Below are 11,895 nucleotides of genomic sequence, written 5' to 3' on the forward strand. Positions count from 1 at the left end.
TAATCAACTGATTGGCTTTCTTGATGTCTATATTATTCTCTCGGGTATGAAATCTGGTTTCCGCTCAGGTTATGGATGTGTCACTGCAACCTTAAAGGTCCTCAATGTCACCATTGCCCTTGATTCTAAGCAATATTGTGCTGCTATTTTTATTGACTTGGCCAAAGCTTTTGATACAGTAGACCATTCCATTCTTGTGGGCCGGCTAAGGAGTATTGGTGTCTCTGAGGGGTCTTTGGCCTGGTTTGCTAACTACCTCTCTCAAAGAGTGCAGTCTATAAAGTCAGAAAATCTGCTGTCTAAGCCAATGCCTGTCACCAAGGGAGTACCCCAAGGCTCGATCCTAGGCCCCACGCTCTTCTCAGAATACATCAACAACATAGCTCAGGCAGTAGGAAGCTCTCTCATCCATTTATATGCAGATGATTACAGTCTTATACGCAGCTGGCCCTTCCCCGGAGTTTGTGTTAAATGCTCTACAACAAAGTTTTCTTAGTGTCCAACAAGCTTTCTCTACCCTTAACCTTTTTCTGAACACCTCCAAAACAAAGGTAATGTGGGTTGGTGAGAAGAATGCACCACTTCCCACAGGTGTTATTACTACCTCTGAGGGTTTAGAGCTTGAGGTAGTCACCTCATACAAGTACTTGGGAGTATGGCTAGACGGTGCACTGTTCTTCTCTCAGCACATATCAAAGCTGCAGGCTAAAGTTAAATCTAGACTTGGTTTCCTCTATCGTAATCGCTTCTCTTTCACCCCAGCTGCCAAACTAACCCTGATTCAGATGACCATCCAACCCATGCTAGATTACGGAGACATAAATTATAGATCGGCAGGTAAGGCTGCTCTCGAGCGGCTAGATGTTGTTTACTATTCGGCCATCAGATTTGCCACCAATGCTCCTTATAGGACACATCACTGCACTTTATACTCCTCTGTAAACAGGTCATCTCTGTATACCTGTCGCAAGACCCACTGGTTGATGCTTATTTATAAAACCCTCTTAGGCCTCACTCCCCCCTATCTGAGATATCTACTGCAGCCCTCATCCTCCACATACAACACCCATTCTGCCAGTCACATTCTGTTTAAGGTCCCCAAAGCACACACATCCCTGGGTCGCTCCTCTTTTCAGTTCGCTGCAGCTAGCGACTGGAACGAGCTGCAACAAACACTCAAACTGGACAGTTTCATCTCAATCTCGTCCTTCAAAGACTCAAACATGGACACTCTTACTGACAGTTGTGGCTGCTTTGTGTGATGTATTGTTGTCTCTACCTTCTTGCCCTTTGTGCTGTTGACTGTGCACAATGTTTGTACCATGTTGTTGTCATGTTGTGTTGCTACCATGCTGTGTTGTCATGTGTTGTTGCCTTGCTATGTTGTTGCCTTGCTATGTTGTTGTCTTAGGTCTCTCTTTATGTAGTGTTGTGTTGTATTGTATCTCTTGTTGTGATGTGTGTATTGTCCTATATTTACATTGTATTTTTATTTTATATCCCAGGCCCCGTCCCCACAGGAGGCCTTTTGGTAGGCCGTCATTGTAAATAAGAATTTGTTCTTAACTGACTTGCCTAGTTAAATAAAAATCTATATCTCAGTTAACTGTTTTTCACATGTGTATCTGCCCTCTCATTGGCTAGATAGGTCCCACTTCAAATTGCTTCCTCCTGCCTGCCTTCCATCTTTGAGGACGTATTTTTCATTATTAGCGCGGTTTGTAGATTATCTTGTCAATATAATAGGCAATCTTTGGTGTTAACTATTGACGACCAAAATGCAGAGAATCGAAAGGGGAAGGCCATATGTTGCCTAGCAACACTCCTCGGCGTCCTCTGGTGTTTGCAGTGGCTTGCGGGAATCTGAGGCCCGATTGAGTGACCGCCCTTTTTAGACAAACGAAAGTAGAGCAACGCTGCTGGAGTTGGGAGAGATATATACGCAAAAACAACCAATTAAAGCTGCGGAACCTAACTTGAGGTATGTTTTGTGATGCATGAGTTGAAATATTTCGGCCAAATGAGGTCTAAATTGGGAAATGTCTCTGGAAAAAGTGTATTTTAATGCGCGATTTGATGACGTAATGGCGATGGTCAAACTCGACATGGCGAGCGTTCACGGGCCTATTTGAAATGATTACCTAGCTAACGTTAACGGGATTCTGTATCATAAAGCGTTGGTATGATTAGATACACATTATGATTAAATGTTGATCGTTAGTTTGATTTTGCGGCCTGAATTATAGCCAGAGTAGAGCTAGAGGCCTTCCGCTGTAACTAAGCTATTTAGCTAGCGACCTACATTAGCAGTGTTCGAGAGTATCAAAACCGTGATGTATCATGGGTAAATTGACTGACGGACTAACCTACAAGTAATATTGAGTAGTTATTTATGAACCGAGGTGATTTGTAGATCTGCCTCGCCTTTAACCACTTAGCTACCTAACCACGTCCCAAGGATTCCCGATACTTCATGATGGTCCGTGCTATCATAAAAAAAAACGCGTCAATCTCATGTATTATCCAAGAGAATAGTACCAATGTAAAGGAAAGAGGTCAAATTCAGCCAATCAAGCGTTTGACAGCAACGATAATCGCATTAAGTTGGCCAATGGCAATGGAAGACAGTGGGCGCGATCGACATTGCAGTATACTTTAAGGTATGGATGTCCCAAGGATCCCAGATGGCATTGATAATGCAATGTTGAGAAATCAGTCCGTCATAGCGTTATTTTCCCTCACATAAACCCACATTGGCAGATAATGATGAACATATATTCATTAGGCAACAAAATGCCCAATGAATATGTTTTTATTGAAATCAAAATGTTGAAATCACAGTACTGTCCATCATGCTGTGAGCATGTTGGTCATATTTAACAAACTTGTTTTCCCACATGTAACTGTACGGACACAGACCATTACTGGTGATGTGATCATCTGTACAGTGTGCCATCTTTGCGTGGATTTCTTCCTTGTGCCTAGGTGAGGGGCTGAGCCATGGCAGACGAGGGCGAGTTGGATTGTGGCAGTGAGTTCCCAGCCCTCTATAAAGTCATGCTGGATAAACTGAATGAACAGAGACAGTTGGACCAGTTCACAGACATCACTCTCATTGTGGATGGTAAGCTCATCCTCAATGATGCTTGTTGTTTTGCAGAAAGTGGAGGTGCAGTTTAAGGCTGTATATTTTCTTCAGATTAAACCATTTCTGTTTCACTATCATTGTGTTCAAGACAAGTGTCCACTTTGTATGAAGTATTCAATTTAATTATGTTCTGTGCTGTACCATTTATGGGCTCAACTTACTCTGGTCCGTAGGGCACCAGTTCAGGGCTCATAAGGCAGTGTTGGCAGCATGCAGTCAGTTCTTCCACAAGTTCTTCCAGGACTTCACACAGGAGCCACTAGTGGAGATTGAAGGTGTGTATTGCTCAGGGTTTCCGTTAGCCGCCAAAAGCGTTTTTTTTATATTTCTTTTTTATAAAATAAAATAAACTGTTGCCGGCCAAAAAGTTGTGCAAAATAATGCTTTTTATTCATTTATGGAAGTATCAGTCGATTGGAAATACATTTGACCACCATGCTTATAGGTTCATGTACATAATTTAGTGGAATTAAATTGGCCTGTGTGTATTTTCATTAGTCATCATGCATCTTATCCAAAACAACTATCACACGCGGACAGCATATAGAGCCTATTTTGAGCACTATTTCTCCTGCAGCTCCTCAGCTGGTTGCTGCTGGAGTAAACGTGCTTTTATAAGCCATTCATTGCACAACAATTCAAAATGCAATTGTGTGTTAAAAAACAGTTTTGGTGCAGGATTAAAAAGAGCTACTATTTTTATTTCTCAGCTGGTAATTAAAGCGCGCCTCCCATTCACAATTCAAGTGCAGGCTATCAGCGAGTCACCCACCACTTTACAATGTGAACTGGAGGCAGTATACATTTTGAAAACATACTTAATTGTTTGAAACGTGAATGTTTTATTTCCTATTATGAGGCATGTCTTGCATTGTTTCAAAGTAGCCTATCGGCAAAATCCGACCATGAAAATGTGGAGGCAATTATTTTATAAAGACTTCATAGCCGGTGTGTGAGTGTCAAGTTTGGGGATGCTTACAATTTATCCTACCATTTCTACTGTTCTGTGTGCCAGTTATGATTTTCATATGCGCATTATCATAAAAATCTGAATTAGAATGAGTTATATAAAAAATAAACTAATGTGACTAGTCACCAGCATCTGCCATATGGACACATTGATACACCTTGGTCCGTTGGCGGCTAAAGAAATTAGTGCATGGAACTCATAGCCTATAGGCCAATGCCGCAGTAGGCCTATAACTTCCATTGCTCTTTCACACTGAGGATTGGTGGTTATCGAGGGGGAGATTGTTGTAAAGATTGTTCAGATAGCTTACTGTGAGGGACTATAGTTTTAATATATTATCATTCGCAATGGATGTTTAAAAAAAACAAAAAATATTTTCCTATATTTCATTGTTCTCATGGAGCACTCCAAACAACTATGAAAAAATTGACAAATCTCGTAAATGATGGTTATGAAATAAACCAAAACTTGTTTCTCACAAGTGTAGCAGTTTGTGAACTCTGCAAACAACGTTTTTACTCCGAGCATGAGAACGATAAATGACTAATTAATACATGCATTAACAGAAATTAATGTAACCAAATAGCGGGGATTAAAGGTACATTTACTACTGGTGACATATGTAATGGGGAATTGATCCAAAAAATGATCTAAGGGAAAACAATTCACACAATGAAACAATGAATGCGCAAGAATCGATGGGAGACAGCTAAGCCGTTCTGGAGAGAGTCTCGCCTATACAGTATCTTTGCCACACACCCCTCTTCTTCTTCACTCAACATTTTAAAATTATACTCAAGATGCATTATCTTCAAACATATTTTAGATGCTTTCCACTGACAGCCGCTACTCAATAATCAGCTAGGCCTATTGCCACGCGCGCTGCCCAAATTGCCGGCTTCCCAAATAGGCATAGACCTACGAGCTTGTGATTTGAAACCAACAAGCTTGTGATTTGAAACAATCCACAGCTATAAAAAAAGTATAATGATCCTCGATTCCTCTTTGGCTAAGTCATGATTTCTGGTTAAGTATTTTATTTATTTCTATATAGACAGGAGTAATTATATAATTTTGGCATGTGTATTTCTATTTACTTCCCTATTGGACCCACCGCTATGTCATGTTCTATTGGCCAGTAAATGAAAATCTTCCTGGTCATGTTGTCCGGCGCAGAAACCCTGGTACTGCTGAACCAATGACACATCCTCTGTCTTACTGTCATATCAAGAAAATAAACAATAGCAGAAAGAGCTCTATAGCCCCAGAGAAAAGCAAAAAACAAGACTTATCACATGCTAACCCGGTACACCCATCAATGCTCTGTGTTTGTTCTCCAGGAGTGAGTAACTCAGCCTTCCGCCATCTGATGGAGTTTACGTACACGGCTACACTTGCCGTCAATGGGCCAGAGGAGATCAATGACGTGTGGAAGGCAGCAGAGTACCTCCAGATGCAGGAGGCCATCAAGGCCCTCAACAACAGGTTAGCCTGCCATTAGAACATCTGGACCCCCTTACTACTAATATAGCCCCGTACTACTTATAGTCCCTTACTACCAATATAGGATATTCCCTTTTTGGTGTTGTCTTGATTGGTTGTCATCTTTTTTTTGTTAACTGATATTTTATCCCTGTGTATTTGAACGTAGAGCACTTTGATGGAATAAAACCCTCTCTCTCCATAGCACTCCCTTCAGTCTGTCCCAGGCCCTGGCGGCGGGGAAGAGCAAGACCAAAAATAGGAAGCCAGCTGAGACTTTTAGCGTGATCACGGAGACTCTTCCGTCAGTGGTGGGGGAGCAGGTTAGAGGTCTACAGTGACACATTATGGTTGAGTTATTATGACATAGAATTATGACCTGCAAAAGTTCTAAAAAGTGTCCCAAATCCTCATCATCATCCTAATCCTCGGTCCTTTCCTCCCAATATGTGTTGCTGTGCTGACCCCAGTCTGTCCTTGCAGGTGGAGATTGAGGTGGAGATCGGGGAGGGGGCCATCGAGGTGGAGGAGACTGGTATGGAGGAGGTGGTGGATGCTGCTCGGAACGCCCAGGCTGCCTCGGACGACTCGGCCCTGGCACTGCTCGCTGACATCACCAGCAAGTACCAGCAGAGGGGGTCAATGCTGCACGTGCTGAAGAAGGAAGGACTGGAGGAGGTGAACAAAGCACTCAGTCTCTTCTAATCCGCATGTAAAAAAAACACACACTTGGACAGTGACCAACCTTGATTCAAAGCATTCATTTTAATATTATAAGGAGACTATTCTTTTGGTGACATTTCCAATCTTTCTTATTAAAACAAGTCATCGTGTGCGTGTGTGTGTGTGTGCGTGTGCGTGTGATCCAGGAGGTGGTGTCTCAGGAGGAGACAGTGACAGCTCCCAAGACTCTTGATGGCCTGGAGGTGGTCGAGGTCCAGATCTCTCAGCTGGACAAGATGTTCCGCTGCAACAAATGTGACCGCAGCTTCCGCCTCTACTACCACCTCAAACAGCACATGCGTGCGCATGTGGCCGCCCTGGACAAGCCGCATGTGTGTTGCCACTGCGGTAAGGCGTACATGCGGGAGGCGGCGCTGAAACAGCACCTGAACACGTTACATTACGAGGCAGAGGAGCTGTCGCGCAGCCAGTCCCAGAAGAAGAAGATACACGTGTGTGATTACTGTGACAAGCAGTTTGACCACTTTGGACACTTCAAGGAGCACTTACGTAAACACACCGGTGAGAATGATAATACCCAGAGGGATTCATTTAGGGTAGGGGTGTCAAACTCATTCCATGGAGGGCCAAGTGTCTGCGGATTTTTGTTTTTTCCTTTCAATTAAGACCTAGACAACCAGGTGAGGGGAGATCCTTACTAGTTAGCGACCTTGATTCATCAGTCACGTACAAGGGTGGAGTAAAAACCCGCAGACACTCGGCCCTCCAAGTTTGACACGTGATTTAGGGGTTCAAGTTCATCTGTGTCAAAGTGCCCGAGTTAACTATAGCTAGTGTTCATTTGTAGTTCCTGGGCAGGCTAAAACGGCATCCACAGCATTTCATTGCACTTATGAACAAGACTTCACTTCAATGACACCTTTTTTTTTCTCTCCTCTATGACTATGATCATGTGCATTGATGACCATGTGACCTGTTCATGTGAATGCAACCACCTCAATAGGATCTCCTGAGTTATGCATTGGATGTAATTCGTTTTTTTGGTCCCTGTGTGTAGGTGAGAAGCCGTTTGAGTGTCCAGACTGCCATGAGCGCTTTGCCAGGAACAGCACATTGAAATGTCACATGGCTGCCTGTCAAAACGGCGCCGGGGCCAAGAAGGGACGCAAAAAAGTCTACGAATGTCAGGTACGGAGAACAGTCCCTTTTTTCCCTGATTTTAATCAGGAGTCAAAATGTACTGATGTTGTGCCGATCACACCCTTGACTAGTGCACTTGCTGAGGTTTTAAAATGATCTCTCTCTCTAGGTGTGCAGCAGTGTGTTCAACAGCTGGGAGCTTTTTAAAGACCACCTGACGACCCACACAGGAGAGAAGCCCAACCACTGCACCGTGTGTGACATCTGGTTCACCCAGCCCCACGACCTGCGCCGACACCTCCGCGAACTGCACAGTGTCACAGACGACACGCTGATGACCCAGGAACTGGACATCGGTGCCATGGCAACGCAAGAGGAAGTGGCCGGGGAGGAGGACGAGGAGGGAGGCGAGAGAGAGACCCTCTTACTGGAGGACGGGATGAGGGTGGAGCATGTTACCGTGGAGCCCGTAGACGTGGTAGTCATGGAGGAAACGGACATGGTGGTGGAAGAGGTGACGGAGATGTGTGAGGAGGACGTGCAGAGACTGAAGGAGGCAGGAGTGGAGATCCGGGTGGTGCAGGTGTCAGCGGCGGGACAGGTGAACTCTGAGATCCAGGTGGAGGAGGAATCACAACAGACTGTGGATGTATGAAGGAGGAGCGGAACTCCATCTAAAATCGTACCCTGTTCCCCGTAAATACAGTACCTTGGCTTTGACCAGAAGTAGTGCACTGTATGAGGAAAAGGTTTTATTTGAGATGTGCCTGTTGGTTATGGTCAAACTGGAAAAGCTCCACCTCCTCACCCTGTATGACTAATAGGGTAACGGACAGAGACAAGTATTTGAAGTTGCTCACATTTTTTGATTATATTTATTTAGAACCTGCTGTCAGCATGGCTCTGTCTTCTCTCTGTGTGTCTGTGGCAGAGATATACCTGCTGAATGCACTTACACTGACCCTGTTCAAGGTTTTGTCACAGACCAATCAAAAGCTTTCTTTCTTTTTTGCTTTCTTTCTTTTTTGTACATTTTTTTTACATTTTAGCATGTACATTTGAAATGATCAAAATTAATTTGCCAAGACAATATGCAATCCATGAAGATCCCTACTCCGTTAAATGTTTTCACTAGCAGACGCCAGTTATTGATTGGAATGCACAGTCTGTTTCACTGTCATACAGCTGCAGACATTAATGATGTGCCTCACTGCTGTTGCCCAGTTGGAATCCATCTGAAGCACAGATCTGTTGAAAGATCATTCCGCACTTGACTAAAGAGCATGTTTTTGATGGTGCCCATGCCCTAACTGATGAAAAAATAATAATAATGCTTTAATATTTTAATAAAAAGATAATGGCTGTTAGTGTACGTATGTTTTCTGGTTTCTGCCCACTAATTCCCCTGCTCGTCAACCTCTTTCCTGTTCTGACTGCAGCGCAGCCCTGTTCCCACAAGACATTGGGGTTTATGTACGACACTGTTATGAGTTATGTTATTAAGAAACAGAAGTGAGAAAGTATTAAAAGCTAACACGTTTTTTATTTTACAAATGTTCATAATTGCATTGTTTTCTTTGTACAGATCAATTAAGAGGGAGTGACGTAATCAATACATATTGAATTCTCAAAACATGTCCACACTTTGCAATTACATTTCTTATAATGCTTTCAAATGTGCCACTTTCAAATGTGTCAGACGGAGAATTGGAAGTTTAGTTTACTAGTCATCAAGAATGAACAAAAACCTGCTGGGTATAAATGCAATTTAAAAATGTTTTATATATACTTGTAAATAAAAGGTTGACGTAAACCACATTGGTTCTGACTGTCAACCACTATTGCTGTCATTTACTGCTTTGGCGCTCTTGTCACCACAGCAGAAGGCCCTTGAGAGGGCAGCATACAGACGGGAGCCCAATGAGGGTTTCCTGGGCTGCTCTGTGACTGCAGGAGCATTGAAATTACATTAACAAGAAGGTCTGTAAGCCACTGTATGCAACAGATGAAGATGTTTATCCAGTCCACTATTTACAGTGATAAAGGCTGCAGACTTTTTGTCACATTTAAGGAAACCTGCACATTTGTTTTGTGAAAAGCTAGTCAGGTCCAAAATTATTGTCACCCTTGATAAACAAACAAGACTATCAAATAAATTGTAAAAATGCTGAACTATGTAACAGTACTGCTCCTGTCCCTCTACTCATCCCAACCAGGGCTTGAACCTGGAATCCTGTAGCACACACCAGCAACAATCACCCTCGAAGCATCGTTAGCCATCGCTCCACAATAGCCACAGCCTTTGCAGAGCCATGGGGAAACAACTACTTCAAAGTCTCAGAGTAAGTGATGTCACCGATTGAAACGTTACTAGAGCGCACCGCTGACTAGCTAGCCATTTTACACCGGTTACACAGGACTGAGTCCGGAGACAGATGGCCATTGCAAAATGTTGATTTTGTGGCCTATTAACATATTTTTTGTGAATTTTGACGTGTGCTTGGTTATGTGCCAAGATTGTAGCGTCATACCCAAGAAGACTCAATGCTGTAATCGCTACCAAAGATGCTTCAACAAAGTACTGAGTAAAGGTTCTGAAGGTTATCGTCGTGCTGGAAGATACACTTGCAGCCAAGTTTCAGCCTCTTGGCAGCGCCAACCAGGTTTTTTGGCCCCAGGACCAGTGAAAGCAAAATAGCCCCATAGCATCAAAGATCCACCACAATATTTTACAGTAGGTACAGATGTAGGATCTTAATTTGAGCCACTTTACTATAGCTGGAAGATAATCCTGCTGCAACAGGAAATGTGAATTATTAAGTGGGTTATAATTAATGGACATTTTTTAAGGGGTTGATAGATTTTTCACAAGGGAAAATACAGTCTGAAATGTCTACTATAAGTCGAAATTACAAACTTCCGAAGCCTTTTAAACCTCAAATACACTACAATACTGCTTTCACGTAGGATTTACGGTATTTTGCTTGAAAATGTATTTGGCCCATTTTTACCACATTCTTCCCTTCATATGGCCTTGTATACCTCCTGTGCAGTGAAGAGTGGTAGTAGTGGTGTGCAGATGTGGGTGGGCGTCTCTTTTAATACTTTATTGAATAGACACCCTCAAAAAGAAATCCATTACTCATTTGTTTAGGCAGGTCCTAAGAAACGTAAGACAAAAAATATATATATTTTCAAAACAATAGAATGGAATATTTTTGTTGTTGAATTATGTTAAGTCCAAATGAATGAAATCTGTAGGTGATTATTTTGTTCATTAACAGACACGACATAAGAAATAATATATACTGTTAAAATGTTCACATGGAGAAAAGCACCAGGAATGGATGGCTTTCCCATAGAATTCTATTCAACATTTTGGTGACAAAGTAGCCACCCCTATTTGCACAAATGACAACACACATGTCACTCAAATCAAAATCAGTACTTCCTAGTTCCATGTAGCAAACTGTTATTTCAATTATATTAAAACCAGGAAAATCTGGAGAGTCCCCTTGCTGATTGTAGACCAACAAGTTTAATAAATTGTGACAATAAAATAATAACAAAGCTTATAAGCAATAGAATGGAAAAAGTCTTACCAGACTTGATACATATCAAACAGGAAGAAAGGAGGACCAAGGCACTCTTCATAAAATTAATGAAACGCTTTTATTTGTATGGCACGCTCAATAGAAACAACGTTTTAAAAACCCGACGCGTTTCGGCTGCATGGCCTTCGTCAGGGAGTACAAAGAAATAATACAATGTCCTCTTTTGAACAGCTTTTCCAGTTGTTCAAAAGCTGTTCAAAAGAGGACATTGTATTATTTCTTTGTACTCCCTGACGAAGGTCATGCAGCCGAAACGCGTCGATTTTTAAAAAACGTTGTTTCTATTGAACATGACATACAAATAAAAGCATTTTATTAATAATATTAAGAGTGCCTTGGTCGTCCTTTCTTTTTGATGGCCAATTTACCCCTTTTACCAAAGACCACCTGTCTACCAAAATGTACTATTGTGTACCTTAGTAGCGCTTCCCTTCCTCTTCTTTCTACATATCAAACCGGGTTTATTCAAATTAAACACTTACAAAACAAATACAAGAACATGTTTCAGTTTAGTACAATACAACAACAAAAAAAGATAGAGATGTATCAATAATGGCTGTTGATGCTGTTAAAGCCTTTCGACCATCTTGAATGGCCTTTTTATATTCAAAACTTTGGAAGCTTTCAACTTTCCCGCTGAAATAATAAGTTTAATAAAAATATGACATAAATGTCCTAAAGCAAAAATGTACACAAATAATACATTATCTGATGAAATTGCTTTAGAAAGGGATTTCCCCTCTCCCCCTCCTGTTTGAACTGACAATTGAACCCCCAAGCAGAAATAATTAGACAGGACTAGCTCAAGTGGTGCTGAACGAATGTTCTTGTTTATGCCCGTGGACTCCAGCCAAGTC

General features: G+C 42.1%; 1 protein-coding gene across 2 annotated transcripts; it reads left to right on the forward strand.

The window, feature by feature from the left end:
- The first annotated feature begins 1,787 nt into the window (after window positions 1-1,787).
- On the forward strand, window positions 1,788-8,791 carry zbtb35 (zinc finger and BTB domain containing 35). 2 transcript variants are annotated; one of them, XM_014171132.3, is made up of 9 exons: window positions 1,788-1,981; window positions 2,986-3,124; window positions 3,322-3,423; window positions 5,459-5,603; window positions 5,806-5,923; window positions 6,084-6,278; window positions 6,470-6,845; window positions 7,342-7,472; window positions 7,594-8,791. In XM_014171132.3, the coding sequence occupies exons 2-9, from the start codon at window positions 3,001-3,003 to the stop codon at window positions 8,077-8,079; spliced, it is 1,677 nt and encodes a 558-aa protein (XP_014026607.1). In that variant the 5' UTR covers window positions 1,788-1,981; window positions 2,986-3,000; the 3' UTR covers window positions 8,080-8,791. The 2 variants fall into 2 exon arrangements, with proteins under 2 accessions (XP_014026607.1, XP_014026608.1); XM_014171133.3 differs by lacking the exon at window positions 1,788-1,981 and adding an exon at window positions 1,994-2,660.
- Window positions 8,792-11,895: the final 3,104 nt, after the last annotated feature.

The sequence above is a fragment of the Salmo salar genome, chromosome 24, assembly GCF_965601325.2.
Source record: "Salmo salar chromosome 24, fSalSal1, whole genome shotgun sequence".
Taxonomy (NCBI): Eukaryota; Metazoa; Chordata; class Actinopteri; order Salmoniformes; family Salmonidae; genus Salmo; species Salmo salar.